The sequence below is a fragment of the Felis catus genome, chromosome A1, assembly GCF_018350175.1.
Source record: "Felis catus isolate Fca126 chromosome A1, F.catus_Fca126_mat1.0, whole genome shotgun sequence".
Taxonomy (NCBI): Eukaryota; Metazoa; Chordata; class Mammalia; order Carnivora; family Felidae; genus Felis; species Felis catus.
The window spans coordinates 179959322-179982338 of record NC_058368.1 but is presented as its reverse complement, the minus strand read 5'-3'; the positions used below and the strand labels follow the sequence as shown (position 1 = coordinate 179982338).

The following is a 23017-nucleotide window of genomic DNA, read 5'->3' as shown; positions in this document are numbered from 1 at the left end:
ATTTCAGAGAAAATTTCACTTTTTCCTTAAGTTGATGTTCTCAAAACCAAGCTAGTCATTTTAAGAACATGACTATGATTGAGCCTTGAGTTTGGGTGACTACAAAGGAGGGGGGTGTGTTGTGTGGCCCACGTGAGCATTTACAGAAAACCCAGTTCTTTTCCTAGTATTCTGGGAGCTGAACAGAAGTTACTGGTGCCCTCCACAAAGTACAATTTTAATTCTGATTTCCTGAACAAATCACAATTTGTAGCACAGTACCAAAAAAAAAAAAATCATATTCTGTAGGTATTTTAAGACTTTCATTAGGCAATGACAGTTCTATTCAAAGGTATGTCATGACTAAATACCCTGATTCAAAATTCAGTTGAAACAAATGTTTCCAGCTCCCAGAGAAACCCAGGTGAAACACTTTGTAAATAAACAAAAACAAGTCTTGTCTGTTAGAAACACCAATTTTCGCTACGGCTCTAATTTTTTCATTGGTAATAAAAAAAAAATTGCCATTGCTGGAGGAATGAAACACCAAAGACACTGTTTTGTTCAATATTTAGAATAATTCTGGGACAACCACAACCTTAGTTCTGAGTAGGACCGAGACATAACATAGACATAATAGGGTGGAGTAGGCTTCAATTCAGTTAATTTCCACTCGATTTGGGTTCTCTGTCTTTAAATGACTACCTATGTTCCAGGTTCATGTGAAGTTCTGGAGATAAGGCAGTGAAACAGTATAGGTGTATCCTTCAACCTTGACTGTGACGAGTGTCTGGTTGGGTGTGTGCTATTTGCTAGACACACACCTATGGTATCTCCTTTAATCCACATAATAGCCTAAGGGGTTGGTATTACTGCTACTATTTTTTCAGTGAGTAAAGGAACCCCAAACCACCCAGTTTGGTGAAGCCGGCCTGGAGGCCAGTCCTATGGGAGGACTCTAACACCCCCAAGGTCAAATGTGGCCTCATGCCTCCAGGTCTGGGGCAGTTTTGTAGAACTGGATGTAAGTCTGATTAAGCTGAGGTCATAGGTTTAGATCTGAGTGCCTTATGGGTCAACTTTTCAAAAGGAAAAACTATCATTCCTGAATCACTGTGGGCATTTACAGTAGCCTGTAATCTTACTAATGCATATAATTGTTTCTCTGGTATGGGTGCTGCAGAATGCACTTTTTAATTTTAATTTTTTGTAGCAGAGCAGGGAAGTGCAGGGGCTGGATTTGCTACTTGAAGAGCAGTCCCGTGTACTTGCCGGTGTCACTCTGGACAAGCCGTGCAGCTTCTCTAAGCCTCAGTTTCCTCATGAGAAAAACAAGATCAAGAGGTTCTACCTTGTAAGGTTGTGGTGAGGATTTACATAAAATGCTGCATCCTAATCTCATAGCACTTGGAAGATAGCGGACACTAAGAACTAGAGGCCGTAACAGTAATTATAATATCTATAGTGACTATACTAATAATTGTTATAACATCATTGTATTATATATTGTTAATTATTATTTGTTAATCAGAGCATCTAGTTCTACATTCAGAGGAAGCTCAGTTGAAGTGGAGGATAGACCTCCACTTGTATACAGCTCTGAGTCTTCTTTACCGGGCCAACAGTGTCTATGAAAGTCCTTACACCCAATGCCCTGCACCCTTCATGCAGGACAACAACCCCATGCTAGAGAAGTGAGCGCACCCTGACATGGGTATCAGGATTGCCAGTTTCTTGTCACTGCCTTCTTCTTATACCAGCAAAGGACTTTCTTCTCTATTCTTCTGTGTCTACAAGTGGGACTTGGGGTCCCATGTCGTACCTGCCCAGATGTGGCAGAACTAAAACAACCCTGAAAGTCTGGCCAATTTCCACACACCACTGCTTTAAGTCTTGAATCTCTCTTCTCTAAATGTGGGCTAAGCAAGAGCTCAGTACATGGGATGACAAAGGGGTCTAGGGAGCATGAAATTGGGTGGGGGGTGTTTATCTCTTATTTCTCATCAATTGCATAAATCCAATGACCACTGCTTTAAAGTCAAAGAGAATTTGGAAGCTAGTTCAACTTTTGAGAAGACCTTCCCAGAAGATGAGAAATGAGAGATTCCTGCTTGCTTCTGTAGTGTCCCTGCTCGGTTTGGGACTTCTGGGCTCCACATCACTTAGCTCTGCTTGTACATGTCCACTCAACAATTCTGGTAAGCTCTGGCCCACAGTGTTTGGTCCGCCAGAGACTCTTCTTCTAAAGCTTTATTGTCTCTGGCATTTGGTGCCATGCTGGCACATAGGGTGTCCTTGCATCTTGGATGGATTAAAGCACGGGCCACCTGGGCTGGTGGGGAACTGAAATGAATGGAGGTTGATGGGAAGGTGGAGTCTATACATCCCATCTAGGGAGGGAACGTGCTCTGTAGCCACAACTGATTGTATTGTCACATTGGCAGCCCAGGGTTGCCAATGCTTTTGGCTTGCCAGAAATCCTAAGCTGGGAATCTATACTTTTATGAAGAATTTTGTAATTTTAAAATACAAAATGCTGATTTCAATGAAAAACTACTCAATGGGATTTTAAAAACTCATCTGTGGCTGCAATATAGTCTGTGATCTATCTAGTTTGCAACCTCTGGTTTTAAGAGAGCTGAAAGCAGAATCATTCCTTGATTCTGTCATGTACTAGAGTTTGCCCCCCAGCCCCAATCTCCTAAATAACAGCAAACACTTAATAATGGTTTTGAAAGGACAGCTGTGCTTAGGATCCCTGATCTTACTGAGGGTTTTTTTTTTTTTTCTGAATAGCCTAGTTGCATGGAGGTGTCCAATGTGGAAAAAGAACATAGGATCAGGGGTCTGCAGACCCAGATTGTCGACCCTTTGCTGCCACTAACTTGCTGTTTTCCCTCGGCAAATGTCCTAGCCAGAGCTTGGACAAGGGTAAGGGAAGCGGGGTTCCCGGGCCAAACGTTATGTGGCCTGGTCCTCGCTCTCACCTGCTCTCAATCTTTCTGTGCCTTATCTCAAAATAAAAGGTCATTCTGGAGACAACTAAGATCCTTCCCGGCCCCGCCTACAATAATTTCGCTGAATTTCAAAAACTGGCAAGTGACATAAGTGGAGCGAGCCCTTCCAAACAGCACACATTAGTTATCTGCAGATGTGCTGGACCTGCATACAATTTAGCTGGTACCAGGGGTTTATCAAGGGCAGGCTACTCACTGGTATGTATGAGCATTTTCAGGCTGTGCTCCTGACATCTTTGGTTTGGCATTTTTTGGCAGCACATCTACTAAACTTCTGATTTGCTGCATAAAGTCGGGAGACAATGTCTGAAAATCTTTTTTCCTCTCCCACAGTACTATTGAAAAAAGTTAATTACTTTATTAAGTAGGTTTTTTCATTTTGTTTCATTTTTCCATATGCTTAATTTTTTTTTTTCATTAAACAGATTTCTGACCCAGGATGGCATGTTGGGCAGGGAGGTGACTGGTATTACTGGCGAAATGCCTGGCTGTCCTCAACCTGACAGTCAGGGAAACCCACGGCTCAGGGTACCGCAACAAATGATTCCTGACCACACAGAGTCAGAAATGCAGTCTTGGCATATTCGACGGCAGTGTAAACACACCAGAAGGAGACGGACTAAGTGAATCGCCAAATGTATAGAACAGGTGGAAATGAAAGGCCAGTGATTTGGGTAACAGAAGGTGTCTGAGTCGTAGAAACTCTCAGTTAAGGACCTTAAGGCCATAGAGAAAGCTGGGGCTATATCGTGGGAAGGTCTGAAGAATGGAGCCAACAAACCACTGAGTGTCAAAGTCAAATGGTGATGTCCAGAAGTGAGAATAAATCACACCTGGGACCAGAATGTGAGTCGGTGAGAAAGTGGGATTATTTTCTTTCCCTGGCAAGTCTGATTTACCTTCAACTTTGTGGGGACCCATTCACTGGGTAAAAAAAAAAAAAAACAAAACGACAATTTCACAAGCATGTGGGAGGCTCCAAACTCTCTGATAGCTCGCCTAGCCTGGCTCTGGGGTCCGGTTCACATCACTGTGTGTCACATGTTGGCCATGCTTCAGGGAGCCAACACCACAAGGGCCTTGGCCACACAGATCAGTAAAGCAGCTTGGTAGAATGGTTAATCACACAGGCTCTGCTGCTTACTAGTTAAGCAGTTACTTGACTTCTATGAGATGGGTCCTTTGCAGAAGGAGGGAGATGACAATGGCAGCTTCATGGAGGGTTGTGAGGATGCAGAGAGGCAAGGTATGTAAAAGCACGGTTGGGCACGGATAACTGCACAACAAATGCTACAAAGGCAGTATCATGTGCACCATGATTCTTCTTTGGTGGCACTGGAGCCTTGAGAAATTTCACTCACGCTGTGTTTTTTTGTTTGTTTGTTTGTTTTTCCTTAGCCCCTTTTCTGGTTACCTGTAAAGGGGAGAAGGGTGGTGGCTCTTTTCCTTTGTTCACCATATTCTCTGCTAGACCTTCCTCAGGGGTATGAGCCAAAAATGAGGATCAAGAGAGCAGGTGTCACAGTCTTTTCCAGCCTTGTGCCCATTCCTCTCTTCTTACTGCCAGTGTTTCTCCCAGGCTCACCTCCTAAGTTCCCATTCAGTGTATCCTGTGAGACCAACCCCAGCCTGGATGGGAAGAAGTTTTACAGCAATTTTCATCCGCAGAAAGGATGAAATAACAGGGGGATCCCTTGTGAAATATTTCCACTAGTTGACATCCACAAAGTTTCCTTAAGTTAATTTTGAGAGAGCTTTGCATGGAATAATCGTGGGCTTTCCTTGTTTTTGCCTAATGTCAGAGAGAAAATACACCTGAAGTTACTCTATTTTGTCTTCTTAATCTGCAGACTTTTAAAGCTTTTGATACTTAAAGATGAGTTTTCTGGGGATAAGGTGTTTTGAACCTCTCTCTCTCAAAAACTTACTAAGTTAATATATGATGCCTTCACTTAGTTCCTATTTATTATTTCATTGTCAAGGTTCTTTATGATGGCTAAGTTGTGATTATGGAGAAGTATTATAAAATGTCAATGTGCAAATGAGATTTGGAAGGTCTGGGGGTGGGGAGAGGAGATTCTTTAAATGGAGATGTCGGCTCCAGCCAATTTCAGAATGGCTCACCATTAAGATAGATGGTTCCAAAGCCGTGTGCCTCTGCTGGAAATTAAAAACCCATGGAATAAATGATTATGATTAATTTTAAGTACTTAGCCATGTGAAGCCAAATCAGAGCGTCTTTAAAACAAAGCTATTGATCTGGCTTTGTTTGGAATTGAGATAAACTAATCAGGTCCTATGGGCTCTTTGCAATAATAGAGAAGGAGAACTACTCCCCACCCCCCCCCCCCAGAGGCTTTTAAGCTTCAAGTTTGAGAAACCTGGTGTACCAACATGCTATAATATACCAATGTTTTAAAAATAGCAAAGCACTGGCATAGAGAGGAGCAGTTCAGTTCTGTCCCAGACGGGGTTTGATGGGGGTGCGGGCATGATGGAGAGTTAGGGGAGTGGATGGGACGGCATTCAGAAAGCCACTTCTATGTGTACAAAAGCTGACTCTTTTTAAAGTTGAGGAAACAGACTCAGAGAAGTTGAGCCATTTGGCCTGAGTCCCACTGCACCCAGGACCCCAAACCCACGGTATCTGACTGTCCAGCCCTATCCTCTGCCCCAGACAGGTCTCCCATTGAGACGAGGCATCACCACTCCCAGTGCAGAGAACTACATGCAGGCTGTCAGGTCATCACAGCTGTTTCATGGCAGCTGGTGATTTCCATTTCCTGGTCTCTTCCCAAGGAATTTTCTCATCCTTCCCAAGAAAAGGGTGAAATTCTCCTAGCAGCCCTTTCCCAAAATGCCTTTTTTGCAGGCTGGGAAAACTGCGCCTACCCTTCTCAGCCTCAGCCTCTTGATAAGAGAAGTCCTAAGTCACTAAATTGGGCTGGCACCCTCTCCCTAGCAGACCTGCATTTGTTGCCGGTTCCGGGGTCAGAGTTTGGGTGAGAAGCCATCATCCGTCTTAGGACTGACAACCTGACCTCCCCTGGCTGTGGGTCCTGCCGTTTCTGTCCCAGGAATTCGCGGCTTTCGTCAGATTTCCGGCACCTTGCAGCATCAGCATCCCCTTTGATTTCCCGTGATTCCTCTTGGAATCACCTTCCTCTCACACAACGTGGAGAGGCTTTCTCCAACCCATGCCTACTGTCTGCAGGGGCCAGGTGGAAAGAAAGGTAGGAGGAGGACCTTCCTTCACGTATAAAGGGATGTTTTTACATATTCACTCATTCATTTGTTCGACATTTATTCATTCTTCTGGAAGTCAGAGATCTGTAACCTGGCGACTATGTAATTTTTGATTTTCAGGGGAATGCTCGACAAATCCTACCCTATCATTCACTGGACAGAACTGTACCATCAGAATTATTTTTAGAACCAAGCAGTGACAGAGCTTGGAAAAGGGAAGTCGCCTGCAAGATATAGCAACAAACCCTCTATTTTCCAAACGGGAAAACTGAGATCCCAAGTGCAGAAGGGACTTGCCCAAGGTCACACAGCTAATTAGGGGCTGAGTCGGGACTGAAGCACACATCTCTTGACACAAGTTCTACTAGGCTTTACTGCCTTCCTTTCCGGGCTTTTCCAAATCAGGGACAGCTAGAAGTGTCGCTCTGGGGACAACAATCAAAATGTTTTCTTACACATTCAACTTTAGTTTGAATGACCCCAAGATGATTCCTAGCTGAGTTCCACCCTCCCCCCCATCCCCACTGACTCCTCGGAAATCAGGTTGGACCCATTTGAAAATCTGGGCACACAAAGGCACCTACAAATTTTTTTTTTTCTAGACAAGCTATATAGGGTGGGATTCCACCTCTTCTCATCTTGCTCCCACCCTGCCACTTTAAGGTTACTGCTTAAAGTTTGGATTTAAACCCGAGATGAGATCCCAGGAGCAATGGCAATGACCAGATTTCACCAGGCTGTTTGGCATTCCCCCCTGCCCCCTGCCCCCTGCCCTGTGCCAAGGTCCCTTTGTGATTCTGGGTGATTCCTACTGACCCCTTGGTCTTACCCCTCTCTCATCTCCCAGACCTGTAACCTGTCTCTTCCCATGCCCACACTCAAACACACTCTCCCTGAATGCTCTGGCAGGCGCTGGGGGGCTATTCCAGCCCATCTGTTCCACCCAGCAACAAATACCGCGGGAGCACCGGGGGAGAAAGGACTCAATTGAGACTTAATTAGCAGGAACCCCAGTTTGTGGGAGGTGAGAAATCACACTTTGCTGCCTGCGAACACTTTGGCCAAGGTGAGCCAGAGGGATCTCCCGGTTCCCAATTTTAATAGCACTGCAGCAGAAGACACAGAAAGGCATCCACACGGACCCCCCTGCACACACACTCCCCCTCTTTCCTCCTCACACGGACAACACACACACGCACACGCACACAAGGCAGCGGTCGCAAAATCAACTCACAGGATCTCCAAATCGCGCAGCGCTCGGAAGGCTCCATCTTCAATGCAGCTGATGTGGTTGTTGTCCAGTTGCCTGTGGAAAAGCAAGGGGAGGGCATGAAGGCTGAGTGGGGGCAGCGCCGAGGAGCCGGGCGGCCCGGGCCGGGCGTCCCCGGCCACCCTAGCGCCTGTCCCTCCACCCCTGGCAGGCTCTGCTCGTCCCCGCCAGGAGCTCGCGCAGAGCCAGCTTGTCTGCCACGCTGCTCCGTCTCTGCTCTCTGACTGTCTGAGAGAACTACACAGACGAGCGCACCAAAGGCTGTCAGGTCTCAGTAAATATTAATTGCGCTTTTTTTTTTTTTTTTTTTTTTTTTTTTTTTTTTTTTTAGGCAGAAGGGAGTAATTTCATTACATTAGGGCATCCAATCCATTACGAGCTCTTACCGTCATGTCACTGAAACAATTTCATTAAGCTAAAGGCCTGTAAATCATTGGAGGTCACTGCTCTGCCCTCCGCGACCTCCCAGAATGCTTTTTTCCCTCTCTCCCTCTCCCTCGTCTCCCTTTACTGGAAGTTGCAGTCTTCTGCTCTGACACAGTGCTAAATCTCAAGGCTTTATCTGCCCAAGAGCAGCGAGGGTGCATGGGGAATATACCAATTCCAAATTAGACTCAACTAATCTAATTTTATAGTCTTTTTATTATTCTAAGCACCAAATGTCTGTGGTGGTTTGATGCCTCCGTGCTTTGTTATGGGGCCCATCTGGTAGGTCATTCTATTGAAGCATTTTCTGACTAAATACAGATTCCCTCAAACTGCACCAACCACCATCAACATTAAAGAAATCCATTGATGGAAGCATTCCTGATGGGGGAAAAAAGGAATATTGTTATTGCCTTAAAGATGTACCACTTAAATTTAAATTGGGGAGAATTAAATGCACCTATTTCAGGATTCCTTTTTTTAAATTTTCCTTTCCATCTTATGAGCATGAAAATAATGTCTTTTAAAAGGATGTCTTGACTAATGTACATTCTAGTTGGCAATTGAGGTATTTTAGTTGAAGGATAACAAATATACACCATTATCTCTAAATCAAAATAGATCTGATGTGTAAGTCAAGACCACATTCCAACTCAAATATCATGTTATATATCAGTAATTTGTTTGCTAAAAGACAGGATATAGAAAATGTGTATTAGCACCAGATTGTCTATTGCATTTTGTGTACAGAACATACCACGGTCTTTGGGGGGAATGGCCTAAAGAAGTATGGCTGTACTGAGAAAACTCCCTTATAGACTTTTTTTTTCTTTTGTCTTAGAAAAAATCAGCCCCTCTCAGGTGGAGGGATTGCCTGATGTTGGCATTTTCACTTATGACTTGTACTCATTTATCCCAACAACTCCGTGCAAAACATGTATCAATGATAACACTCGGTAACCCTCACAGAGGGTTTTATATTCTGCAGCAGGAAGGAGGATTTAAAATACTTTTCTCATCGAGAAACCAGATAGATACAGGATTCTGTACGTGCACGTGGATGAAACACATACAATTAGACTGATGTCGTGTGTCACAACAGATGGGCTCTGTCACGATATTACAGGGAATGGAATCATCCCAATAAATGCTCACGATATGAGACTTAGACATTTAGGCCTTAAAAATAAACAGGAAATGGGTATCTCATGAAGCAGAAGCACTCTTTAGGTCGGCAACTTCTACATCGAGTGTTCAGAGTTCTCGCTGATGCCTACTCATGCGAAATCTCAGTGTTCTTGCTACCCGGAATTCTTCCGGAGTTTTTCTTCACATGAGTTTGCTGGATATCCTTTCCAAAGATTTCCCGTAAGTACTGAGGCTGCTGATTCCCTGAAAAGGTTCTATTAAGGCAGCCTAGTACTGCTGCCCAGTTTCTAGATTTATCATCAGTTTAAGGGCCGATGAATCAACAACCCCCGCCCCATACCAAGGCCACCAAACCTTACCAAGCAGAAATACAGTGGAGTTGGCTTTTGGCTCCAAGAAATTGTTCAATAAATATGCTGAATTCGGCAAAAATGGCCGCATCCTCCTAAATAGAAAAGTTTCTAAATCATCACATTGAGAAGTCTAGGAGAGTGTCGTAGAGATGGCAGTTTGTCGTGCATCTATCTGCTTTGGGGCAGACATTTCAGAGAGAGGTCCTTGCTTTTAGAATGTTATTTATTTGCTGGATCTGTCAGGTATGTTCTATTCCTTTTCTTTTTGAGCACCAGAAACCAAACAGGATGCTCTAAGTATACAGAATGTTATATGGAAAGAATGCAATCTGCAGGGGAGAAGAGAAACTCCTAGAAAAAAAAAAAAAAGGAGGGGCACCTGGGCTGCTTAGTCAGTTAAGTGCCCAGCTCTTGGTTTCGTCTCAGGTCATGATCTCATGGTTCTGAGTTTGAGCCCTGAGTCAGGGCTGCTGGTGGGGAGCCTGCTTGGGATTCTCTCTCCCTCTCTCTCTGCCCCTCCCTGCTCTCTCTCTCTCTCTCAAATAAGTAAAAAACTTCAAAAAAAAAAAAAAAAAAGAAAGAAAGAAGGGAAAGAATTAAGTGGTGGAAAGAGATTAAAAAGGGTGAGGGAAAGGACACGTGCGAAAGATGAAAATCAAAACCCACTAGTCAGCGTCCCATTGGAGCCTGGCCACCAAGGGTACTGGCACAGTGGGGACAGAGTCTTAGGTGGGGCTTGGTCGCTGTGAGGCTGAAAGCAGAGAGGTGTCACACATGATCAGTGTGCCATGATGTTTAAACAGGTTCAGTGGGTGGCACGAGTTGGCACCTACTCGTTTATTAGTAATGGGGAAAACCGAGCTTTAATATCAGAAGCATCTCTGTACATGTATTTTTATAGACTGGTTTAGAATGTATGAAATGTATCAAAATTTCAAATATTTATGCAGAAGTGTGCTCTTCTGGAAAACATTTATTATAACCAAGATTGTGTCCTTTCACTCTACTCACAGATAAACAGTCTCCCAGCCTCAGTTGTCAGTCGTTCCCCATCTGCATTGTTCATCAGGGAAGTCTACAGGGGTACAAGGCCTAGGAGGGTCACGTCAAGCAAACGAAAACCTGAGAATTACTTCACTGTCCAGCTATAATATCTTTATGGCACCAAGTATCAGAGTGTTCATAAAAAGGTCATTAATTGTCTGTAATCAATCCTGGTATTTCATGCAAATAAACTAGCCCCTAAAGCAAAGTAAATACACGCTTGGTTCAGATAAGGGTTCTTTTTCTTTCAAAATTACATCTCAGACATGCAAAAGTTAGTCCTGAAGCATGGAGTAGGGAGTACAAAATAAATGCAAGCCCAGCATTTCTTTGCAGGTGTTAGGAGTGGAGCACGACTAAACACACAGAGAATCTGCCAGAGCTAAGGCCAAAGCCTTTGACTTAGCTAGCAGTTTGTTTCTGGGGGTTGATGGAGGCTGCTGAACTGTGTTCTAAGCTCTCAGGTCAAAGGTCCAATTCATGGCTTTGAAAGGACTCCTTCAAAGATCCTCTCAATAACAAAGCAAAAAGCCCATTGCTCACTCCCTACTCCATTACTCAGGAGGCTTGTATGTGCAAAAGGAACTCTAGAAAGGGGAGCACAGAGAACTCGGCAGTCTTAGGATGCCTGATGGCGCTCTATTTTTCCCATGGCAGTAAGAGGTATATATTGCACTGTTACCGAATCCAATTTTACCATACAAAACAGCCTGCCCTGGTGCCTAGCACACTGCCAGGGACTTCCCAGCTGGTCACGCGTGGTTGCAGGGGTAAGTCCTTGTGCTGAAGTACAGCAGGGCTGGGCTCAGACTACATGGTGGGAGACGCTAAGCCATGAGCTCCACAGTCCTGGCTGCGGCCCTATGGCCCTATTAACAGGGGGTAATGGTGGTAGCATTCCCTTTACGACCACACTGGGAGCTTTCTGCCACACAGACCTCCCCTGAGGGAGCATCTGGGGAGAAGGTTGGAATAACGTGAATTTCTGTGGGCCCAGCGTGAAGATGAGGAGCAGGAAGGCAGCAGATGGGGGAAAGCTGGGCTGGTTTTTGGAAGCAACTTTCATTGTCATCTACTTTATACAGAAAACTCAATTTGATTTACACTTTTCTGCCTGTGACTAAGCCTGGAAGCCCCAAAACGTTCACAATATTAAATTAACTGCTCTAATTTCCCTGGGCAGCTCAGATTTCAGCAAACAATGTGTGCTAAAATGATACCAGAGTCCATTTAGAAAGGACTCCTCTGACAAGAACTAAATGCAGACTCCCTGAGAGGAGCTTTCTGACTACTGTATTTTTATACTCTGAGAATATAAACAAGTCAGAAGGGAAAGCCAGCGTGAGTGAGGACCTAAAATAATCTTCACCCACAGCAGACAGGGAGATAGTGCTTTTGTAAGAATTCCCATTCATAAGCATAACATTATCACGATTCATCTCTTTCAATCACAGTTTCAAATTTCACAATTGAGGCAGGACAGAAATATTTTTGCACTTCAAAAACTTAAAGAAGCAGATCTAAATCCTTTAAAAAGGGTTTAAAAAAACTGATTACAATATTAAGAGCAATGTACCTATCTCCTAACCACCACCACCATCCTACAACAAGAACAAAGGCAGAAAGAAAATCTCATGATTTCCCTGATGCATTTGAGTCCCCATGAGGAAGAAATACCTCGAAGACAGAAATCTCCAGAAACAGGCTTTGGATATCTGGAAGAAAAGTAGAATTCTCAACTAGTCATCTAGATACAAGGTCTACATACCAAGGCACATCCATCCAGATGTTTCCTTTTCATCCAGATGTTCTGGGCGACCCCAGCATCTCCGCCCTTGGATGGTTAAACTTAGCCTAAGGGCACTGTTGCTCCGGCCCCCAATCCAGCCGCAGTGTTTGCTCCAGGACTGCAGCTGCCGTCACTGCAGCCCTCACGTTAAATGGGAGAAGTAGCTAAGGTTCAGCGCTCTTTGGAATTAAACGGTTTGCTAATTTCCGAGCAAAACTATCTCCATAAAATGCGCACAGTAAGTAGAAGGACTTCGCATGAAATTCACAAGAGAAATTCAAAGCAAGCCTATGGTCTCAGAATCCAACAATTAATTAACCCATAAGAGCAACTGAGTGTTCGTAGATGTTCATACTGTATTAGGTGCCTAGGATACAAAATAAAGTGTACGACATCCTTTGAAAATATTTGGGAGAAGCGACACATGCGGTTTTTACATCTTGACTATCTTAAAAGATATAAGAGGATTCTAAAAACCAATTCAGATTTATTTTTGATGAAAAATATATGTTCCTATGCATACGTACTGGGAGTGTACTCAAAGTGTTGCAACTATTAAAAAGAAAGAGAGATACAAACAAAAAACCCCCAGGGAATCCCTGCTTTCTTAAAACAAGCCAGAAGACAAAACATGAAGTAGCCCTGACATGCTGTTTCTTTTCTTCTCATTATCCGATTGTCCTTTAAGCAGAAAACAAGAAATCTAGTAGCGCTTCAGAAGGGTTTTTTTTTTTGTTTTTGTTTTTGTTTTTTTTTTAATGACAGTTTAAGATTCTAAAAAAAAATCATTACTGAAGAACAATTTGTCTGCTGCTGGCTGGGGTCTTCAAAAGAAAAAAAAAGCTCAAGGTTATTTTAACTGGCAAAGGGGAAAAAATATGTTCAAAAGGAAAGCATACACTCCATATAATTGAGTACTGGCCACACTTTGTAGGCAAACCAAACACTTGATCTAAGCCACAGTCTGCTAATGAATTGTCACTACTTCTCATCATTAAGGAGCTACTGTAATTCCACATTAAAATGACATCTCAAATGAACAAAAAGAGGTGAATCTATTATTTTGCACATTTGGTACACTTGTCCACCAGACCCAAGAACACATGCATATTGATATGTTTACCGATCCATGCATTATTTATGTATCCACAAAGATTCCTGTCTACAGATGACAACTTTATGTCTATTTTTCTTACATAATTATTACATGTAATATCTCCTTATTGTATGCATATAAATGCAAATGCATATTATAAAATGGGTAAAGTGACTGCCGACCTCTGAAATTTAATGTGCCCATCTCCAGTCATATTTGCGGATATATTTAGATAATTAAGTGATTGTTAGTATTCCAAAGATTTTAACCAACCACACTTACTCTGTAAAGGACAGAATTCTAGGTTAATTAAGCTCTCTGATCAGAACATCCTGCTTAGAACTTAACTTAAAAATTGAAGCAGAATCTATTTCAACAAGCATCCTTACGCACACTTTGCCACATGCCTAGCATAATACCTTTTATTAAGTATGTATCACATTGCTGTTCAACACATGCAACTTCTCAGCAGGAGAATAACTGCATCCACTCCAGTACATGCTCCTGAAACCAAGCTCTGCAATAATGCAAACACAGATGATGGATTAGCACCAAAGAGGCACGCCAGACCTTGGAGAATAAAGGGGTGTTTTACACATCACTGGGAAATATCAATAACTCCACTTCTGTGTTTACATAGTTTCCGGTTTGTTGGGGATTTGGCAAATGAATTTGTGCTGAAAAATGCAGGGGGAAAATCCCTGCAAACCAATTTAGCATGAAGGATAGTTGCTAGGAAGAAGCTGAGCTCTCATTTAATTTGGACGAGTATCCATTTGAAACCAATTTCTAGCATTTCTAGATAAATAAAACAACAACAAAAACAACCAACCGACCAAACAAAAGCAGATCAAACAAAAACACCCTATATTCATGTGGAGGAGAGTTTCATTCACTTAGTGGCCACTCGTAGACCACAGGATCAAGGAAGTTTGGTGTTTGTTGCAAAATGTGCTCTCCTGTTTTGAGGTTGATCTCAAATCCGTCCTTTTTTTGTGTCCCTTTCTTGTGATACTAGGAACAAAGTGCTTTTATACCTAGGATGTCCAGCTTGCCAAGGTGTGTCTGGAACTTTCTCATTTTAGCACTGAAACTTCTGACACCCGTCCTGGGGAACTCATCCATCCCAGCAAACTGTGGTGGTCATTCCCCGGTTGTATCCCTGGGGCTGACTCCACCGGAAACAGATTTATTCTCTGCACATCAATGACATCAACTCAAGGCTCCTCACTGCATCTCCTGTAAAATGGGCTGTCCCTTTACAAACACACCTATACCCACAGCGGGGTTGGTGGGAGCCCTGAAAGTTGCTGAGAGGTCCTAGTGTGCATTCTTAATTTTCCTCACTGGGAATTAAAATGCCTTTGTAAGAAGCACCCGTGTTTTTCTTGGCCTCCTTGCTGATGTCATGAATACTCAGAGGCCAAACAAATAAAAAAGGCTGTCTCCATAGCAATTGGGGCAGGTTTGTGGTTTCCCTAGTTACACTCTGGAGTGATAACCATCTGGGGTTCCTCCCTGGTGGAAGAGAAAGGGAGTGAGAAACTGGAAAGATGAAAAGTACTTTTGTTAACAGGCTTGAAAGTTACCATCCACATCTCTGGCTTTTTATTTCTGGTTTCAAGTCAATCAGCATAAACTGTTGGGAGTTTTTAAATTTTTTCATCCCCACAGGGGTTTCAGAAATTTTCCCATTGGACTCTAGAGAAACTATTCCAGCCATGTGAATATGAGCAACACACGGCAGCCAGAGCTGAGTACTTCTTCCTGGACCGAAACAGCTTCAGGCATAAGAGCCCAGGTGGGATGCTGGGTTCCATTCAAATACAGGATGTAAGCAGCTCTACTCTGGGTTGGTCCAGGATTTCTCCCTGACAGTCCGTCAAGGCCATATCAAGGAAACACAGAAATGGCCTGCTCAGACCTCCAAAGAGCTTTGTCTCCCTTTAGGAGAATCACATGAATCTCTCATGTAGAACTTTAAAATGTTCTGAATTTACTCATATTTCCAACCCATGTGAAGTAACTTTTTGGAGGGTCTCAACATTTGCTACCCTTTTTTTTTTTTAAATAAAATAGAAGACTGGGGTGCCCATAAATTTCTAGCCGATGAATGAAGTGACTCACACCTGTCTCAGTGGACCTGAAGGGCAGAGCACAGAGCCTAAGATTATTATTGAGTTTTAAGGTTTTGGGCTTGCTCTGGACCTACTTGTCATTCCTCTCTTCTTTACTATTGTTCCCTTTTGGAATGGGAATGTTGGTCCTAGGCCTGTCCCACCATTGCATTCTGGAAGCACATGTTTGATTTCCCAGGCTCCTAACTAGAGAGGAATTCGCTCCAAGTGAGTTATACCTTGAGCCTCGATTTAGATGAGACTTCGGATTTCAGATTTTTAAGTTGATGCTGGAATGAGTTTGAGTCTATTAGGATGGAATGAAACATATTTTCCTTGTGAGAAGATATGCATTTTGGGGGGCCAGGGGTAGAATGCTATAGATTGAATGTGTCTTCCCCCCTCCCAAGATTTATATGTTGAAAACTCTCCTCTAAAGTGGTTATTAGGAAGTGGGGCAGAGCCCTCATGAATGAGACTAGTATCCTTACAAAAGGGCCCTGAAAAGATTCCTTGCCCCCTCTGCCACGTGATGTCACAGCAAAAAGACCGCCGGCCCTCTGGGAAGCAGGCCCTCAGCAGACACAGAATCTGCTGGCGCCCTGATCTTGGACTGTTTATAAACCACCCAGTTTACGAACAGCACTCATGTTCCCACGTCTGTTTCTTCATTTGTAAAATGGAGGGAATAACATTTAGCCCAAAAGGAAGTTTTGAGTATGAAAGTAATGAAATGTATGTGCTCTGAAAATGTCTTTGTGGCATTAGTTTTCTTTCCTTTGAAATAAATAATAGTAAATACAGGAATTCATCTTATATAATCTCTAAAGTCTCCTTCAGGTCTGAAGTTACGTGGCCTGAGGTCAATTTCTTATGAGATTCTTAAGAAAAAGTTCCTGTTCATCTTATTCAGATCCTTCTGTGCTTTGAGCCTATCCCTTTATCCCCTCTTCTTCTGTCCCAGACCAAAGAATCTATTATTTGAGATATTCAATATATTTTTTTCTGGACTGAGGGCAGCAGTTCAGACTCATATGCTTTTTTGTACTTCTCTAGCTGATAGGAGATTGAAATATGAGAAGCCATCAAAAGCCTACATGAAAGAAAATACAAATTTTTCTCTTACTGGGAGAATGTCGTCAACATGGGCCCATACTTACAATTCCCACAGGTGAGAACCTTTAGGGAGAGTGATTACAAAATTGAGCCCCATTCCTTGGTGGCCATTTTAAATTAATATTCAGTCAAGTTACCTGCTGAGCACCAAAAATAGCCAAAAGCCACACTACTGTCTATAATTTTTTTAAGATTTTATTTTTAAGCATTCTCTACACAACACGGGGCTCAAACTCATAACCTTGAGATCAAGAGTCAATGCTCCACTGACTGAGCCAGCCAGGTACCCAGTGATGTATAATTTCTTAATCTTGACACTCTTTCATCTGGACATGAGCCTTTAATGACTCCTCATGGCCTACAAGTTATAACAATAACACAAGCACAATCATAACTGCACATAGCACCTAGTCACCATTTACTGAGCTGGGCATCTTCAATGTCTTATCTCTGCTGGGTCTCAAAACATCATGATCCATGTTTTACAGAAAAAGCAAGTGAGACATTGAGAGTTCAGTCTTAGCTTGGCCTTGAACCCAGGTCTGCCCATGCTCATAATGATAATAATACAGGTGGTGCTGTTTCTCTGTACACAGCTCAGACCTCCTCAGCATGGCACCACTCCACCCACTCTGCAGGCAATATGCAAGTGTACCAAGTGCTTGCATGGTTCCATGCCTCATCGTGCTGGTCCTTCCTGCCTCTTCTGTTTGGGGAATCCCTTCTCATCCATCAAGGCCCTCCTCAGAGGCTACATCCTCTGGGAAACCTTTCTGTGCAAACTCAGCGAAGTGAACTCTCTCCAAACCTCCTGACACTTTGGTCATCCTTCCATTAAAGCACTTATTTCACAGTAGTAGGGCTAATTGTAAACACACGAGGAAACCAAAGTTCAGAGAGGTTATATAGCATCTTCAAGGTAACTCAGCTAATACATCAGAGAGTCAGAGTCAAACCTGTCTTCCTGATCCAGGGGACTCAGGGCTTACCCTCCATTGCCATCCTTCTCTTTGCCTTCCAAAGTGCAAAGGTAGGGGGCATGTATTAGGACCATGTGGACTTAACTCATTTATATTCAGTTGGGAAGAGGCTAGTGAGAAGAGTGAAGGTTTGGTCTTGGCATATGTCACTGGAATCCAGTTACTTTCATTGGCCTGCAAGCATTCTTACCCAGAAGATGGTATGTAAGGGCAGTAATTCAATGGTTTCCCCTCACTGTCCCCTGTGTGTCTCTCAATTAGATTCCCTGGAAGTCCCACGCCATTTAACTGGGGGAAGCAGACTGATTTGGGTTCCAGTTGCTGAGGATAACGGGCAGGCACCTACAGCTTAAGGAGATGCTATAATTTCAAGCTGCCTATTGGGACCTGGGAGGTGGCCTCTGACCATGATGGGACAGCTTAGTGCTTTCTTGAGCAAGGTTGAGGCACATTCAAGGAAATGGCTCTCTTTGCTCCAGGCAACTGGCAAATTGCACAGATTTTAATCAATCTTTCCTGGACATGGCCTTCCCCAGTGGTGACACAGGCTTGTCTTCTAAAGTTGTACAACCTGAAACAACTGAGCAGTACTAACCAGGTCATGTACTGGGATGTGCAGGGTCAGTGGCCATTAGTGAGGTGTCATTCAAAGGTGTCTTTGTGGCAGCAGAAGCCAATTAAAATATGTCTTGTAAGCTCACTGTAATGGGACATCAAGGTCCCTGTAATTAACTGCTGAAAAAGGGGGCATCAAAACTCAGCAACATGGGCAGTGCTGATAACCACATTCAATCCAGCTAATGCACCAAACTGAAATACTCTAGGAAAAGGCTGGCTTCTTTTTTCATTACCATTACTTTTAATGCATAATGAGTGCCTGGACTCACTGGCAATGGGAGAGCAGGGCAAGGTCTGTCTTGCTCACAGCTGCACCTGCCCCATAGTGCCTGGCACACAGGAAGTACGTGGTACACAACCCTGGGGGTGTTACAACAAGCTACCACTTTATACCCACTAGGATGGCTAGAATCAAAAAGCTAGAAAGTGATGTGTTGAAACAGGGAGGCTTTCACGGTGATAGTGGGAATGTAAAATGGTGCAGCCTGGAACAGTTTGGTAGTTCCTCCAAAGTTAATCATAGAGTTATCTGATGGCCCAGCAATTCTACTCCTAGGTGTGTGCCCCAAAGAACTAAAAACTTGTTCAAGCAAAAACTTGTATAAAAATGTTCATAGAAGTGCAGTTTGCAATAACCAAAAGGCAGAAACAACCCAAATGTTCATCAGAAGATGAACAGGTAAGCAAATTGTGACATATCCATACAATGGAATATTATTCAGTCATAAAAAAAAAGAATGGGACCCTGATGCATGCTGCAGTACACATGGAGGAAGTATGAAAACAGTATACTAAGCGAAAGGGCCAGACATAAATGCACACATATTATGTGACTCTATGTGAAATAATCAGAACAGGTAATCTACAGAAACAGAAAAACAGATTGGTATGTGGCAGGAATTGGGGATAAGAGGGGTGTGGGGAGTAACTGCTTAATGGGTATGGGTTTTCCTTTTGGGAGGATGAAAATGGTTTAGATAAAAATGATGGCTGCACAACATTGTGAATGTACTAAATGCCACTGAATCGTGTATACTTTAAAATGCTGAATTCTGTTATGTGAATTGCACCCCCCACCAAAGAGGGGCTTGCTCTTCCTGTGGCAGGGAGGAGCTTTAAGAGAGCATCACACTGTGAGGATAATTTTCCTGCGACATCATCACAGAGGCAAGGAAGCCCAGGGCCAGAGCTTATACTAGGTACCATCAGGAGGCAAACACAATTCCACCTCACGTGGAAAGAAGGATCTTGGCATCTGAAGAACAAAGAGAAGGAAGGAAAGAAACATGGGGAGACTTAATCCACCTACTTCTGGGGGTTATTTATAGCAAATTTAAAAACTCTCTTAGCTGGCTTTGGGGACACTACCTGTCACTTTGCACTCAGCAAAACAAAACAAAAAAATAAAAACAACAACAAGACAACAGTTTAAGCAAAGAGAATGAGGATGGTAAACTCGATGCAAGGGGGAGAGATCATTTGCTCAATTCCCAAGTCAAATGTAAAATGTTGTGGGATTAGCCACTAGTTTGTATTGTCCACACCACTGCACCCTCTTCTCCACTGGTACCCAGCACAGATAACTCAGTAGGCTGCATTGAGTTTCCTTCTTCCCATTCCTCAGATTGGTTCTTTAGTGCCCCTAAGAAGGCTAGCAAGGAGGCCATGATCTTCTCCTTGGCGCAGAAAGAGAAGTGTTTCTGACCAGAAGTTCTTCTCTGCTGGAGCCTCTGGGAGCCCCATGGGCAAGGCTCCTGGGGAAAGAGAGGAGGATGAAGGCTGGGTAGAAATAGGGAGTCTTCTTCATTTTCCCTACTCTTCCCTCTCTAACTTGGACTCTGGAGCAGCCACATGGTCTCGGGGAGCTGAATGAAACCAAACAAGCTGCAATGGAAGGAAGAGGCCAGAAAAACAGAGGACAGAAAGGGCTAGAAGCCAGAGGGACCCCACTGAAACAGTTCCCACCCGGGTGCATGGTGAGGCCCAGTTCTATCAACAAGCTTCCACGTCAGGATTGAAGGTTTCTGGTTTTCCACTGTGGTTGCTGCCACTTGGTCATGTCAAACCTGAAATCAGCTTCTAATTCCTCCCCTGATTCCAGGAAAGGGAAATGAGAGTGTGGCTTAGGCTTCAGAACTGAGGATAAGAAGTACCGTGCTGGGGGAAAAAGGAAAAAGAATGATTTTCTTTTACTCATTTGCCAGCAGTACAGTTTTATCTAAGATGGTATGGTTGAGTGGGAAAAAATAAAGGTTGCTTGGGAATCAAATGACAAAGATCTTTGACCTTGCTGGGTCGTGGCCTAACTTCTCTGGGCTAAAATTTCCCTATCAGTAAAACAAAGCTGTGAAATAGATGATTTCTGTGCACCCCTCCAGAGCTGATATTCAGGGCTGCAGAATTTTAATCCAGCCCCTGAAGTCCTCACATGAGAATTTTCTCATTTTGTTGTTACAGGTACTATCTGAGGAGTTGATTTTATTTTTAATGCAGCATGTTGAGAATGCAAATATGAGTTTCCTCTGCCTGGAGCAGTTAGGACGGGGGCCCTGGAGGTCTGAACAGGTTAGGAAAAAAAAATACAAGAATGAACAAAAAGTGGTATTAACGTCTGCCAAAATGCTCCCCGGGAAACCCACTGAGCTCAGAAGGCCACAACAGTGCCTAACTAACGGGCTGAGATTCACGTAGCATTTCTTAGTTAGAAAAAGACCTGCTCTCTCAAGCTTTTGCATGTTTATGGGGTTAGAAATAAGGAATCAGGCTGCTGTGGCTCCTTCTACCTCATCTCTGTGAAACGTCTCCTCTTCCTGGTCAGAAACGGCATCTTTCCCCATCCTGTTAGTCCCAGAGGCAACTTTTGAAAAGCTTTCACTAATTTTTCTGAGTGACCTCAGAAAGCTAAGGCTAGAGTCCCCCCATGAAATTGGGGACTGGCAAAGTGAAAGTGTAGAAGTGGGAACACAGCGTGTGAAGGCAGAAGAGGACAAGGCCATCCTGGTGACACCCTCCAGTTGAGTGATTCACTGATAAGTCCCTGGGAGGTCCCAGGGCAGACAAGCCGTTTAGGACCTTCCTGGATTTGCCCCTAAAGCACATTAGAAATGGGACCCCTCTCCCCTCCTGAAATGATCTTTGGACTCACATTGCTCTTTCTGGTAACTTCACCCTATTTTATATCCCGCCTAAAGGCCAGTTCTCTTACAACCCTTGCTTTGGGAAAAGCAGGGTCCTTTGAAGCTGGACCTGAAAGGGAAAATGCTCATTCCTAGGTCAAAAGTGCTGTTTTCTCAACTGTCCCAACTCCACCTAGATAGTGTCCTGGCCTTTGTCCACAAATTGCCGCAAAGAAACTCCCTTACTTATGGGGTGCCCAGGACCTTTCTTTGTTCCCTCAGCTGCTGTTGGCTTTCTGAAGCTTGTGCCTAATGGATACAAATGGATAAGCTTGTGTCTTTTTATATTTCCCTGAGCTCTCTCATTCTATTTTTTTTTCCCCCTTAAAAAATTCCTTTTCAAATTCACCAGCCAAGGTTTCAATTTTCCAACCTAGGTTCCACACTCACTCTTTGGGTACTCACACCCTGGGACTAAGCTCAGCATAGGACACAACACATTTATATCCCAATACGCTTCGGCCCCTTTGCCCCTGGCTGGACTGGGTGCAGCAGTGTCGTGTGTGAAATGTGGAAGGCGGTCACCGCTGCTACAGGTCTTCTCTGAACAGAGGGCACGTGTGGCTTGGGGTGGGGTGAACCCAACAGTCCTTCCACAGTGAGCGATGTCATCTCACAGGACTTCAAAACAGAAAAGTCAGAACCCATCGGATCAGAGGAAAGGGTTGGATAATCAGAGCTAACGTTTCCTTTGTCTGTGATGGATAGCCACTTTGGAACTATTTCCCGTCCTGATTTTTCCTTTGGTCAGCACTGCAGTGGAAGCAGGGGTGGAGGGATGGGGTCTCCTTCGGTCATGATGTTCTATGCGAACCCCTCCAAGAAGAGCGCAGCACCAGAATTGTGTCTGTACAAAAGGTTTGCATTAACTGTAATGAAGCAAATGACAAAATCAATAAAGCGGGAATTGCGTGGCTGTCATAAAGATGATGTAAATCCAGGGTTCACGATGGTTATGAAGCTATTTAGAATTGTAATTAAAACCAGCACCATTTTTTTCAAGATAAAAGCCCCTTTGACAACCATAAATGCAAGCTACAGGAAATTTTCAACAAATATATTCAAAATTAATGTATGGCACAAAGATGGCATAAATTAACTGAGGATAATCCATAAGCCCAGGCTTCAGAATCTAAGAGCACTGAGTAAAGAGATTTCGATTTTGCGTTTGGTTTTCAAGCAATGTGGTTTTCAATTTTAATCAAGTTAAAGCTTGACAGAGCACTTAGAGACTCTGAATGAATGGCATATTTCTGACAACTACTTTTCAATGAGACTGAAAATGCTGTCTCTGTATTTGCCCAACTTGAGATCTGACGGCATTTGCTATTTTATGCATCCCACATATTTCAGAAAAGAATCTGTGTGTGTGTGTAGGAGAAGATGACCTTTTTGTTTTATTCGGGAGTGGGGGCAGGAGGAGGTGGGGGAGAAAGGGAATGGGATCGCCAAGACTTTCAGTCCTAATGAGCTCTCTTCCTTCGAGTTATTTTCTGCACCTTGATAGCAAACCGTAACATTATTTCTCGGGCAACATCTACCTGCCTACTGTTCCATCCCCCTAACTTCAGAGCATCACTGTTTGCTTCTAGGTCATTAACAATATCACCTACTATGACCGGCCCTCCACCCTGCCGAAGG

General features: G+C 43.6%; 1 protein-coding gene across 1 annotated transcript in view; it reads right to left on the bottom strand.

The window, feature by feature from the left end:
- SLIT3 (slit guidance ligand 3) overlaps positions 1 to 23017 on the bottom strand; it is a 598696-nt gene that overhangs the window by 150117 nt on the left and 425562 nt on the right. Inside the window, exon 6 of the mRNA XM_023259788.2 lies at positions 7477 to 7548. Coding sequence (XP_023115556.2) covers positions 7477 to 7548 — 72 coding nt within the window. The remainder of the gene's footprint in view (positions 1 to 7476; positions 7549 to 23017) is intronic.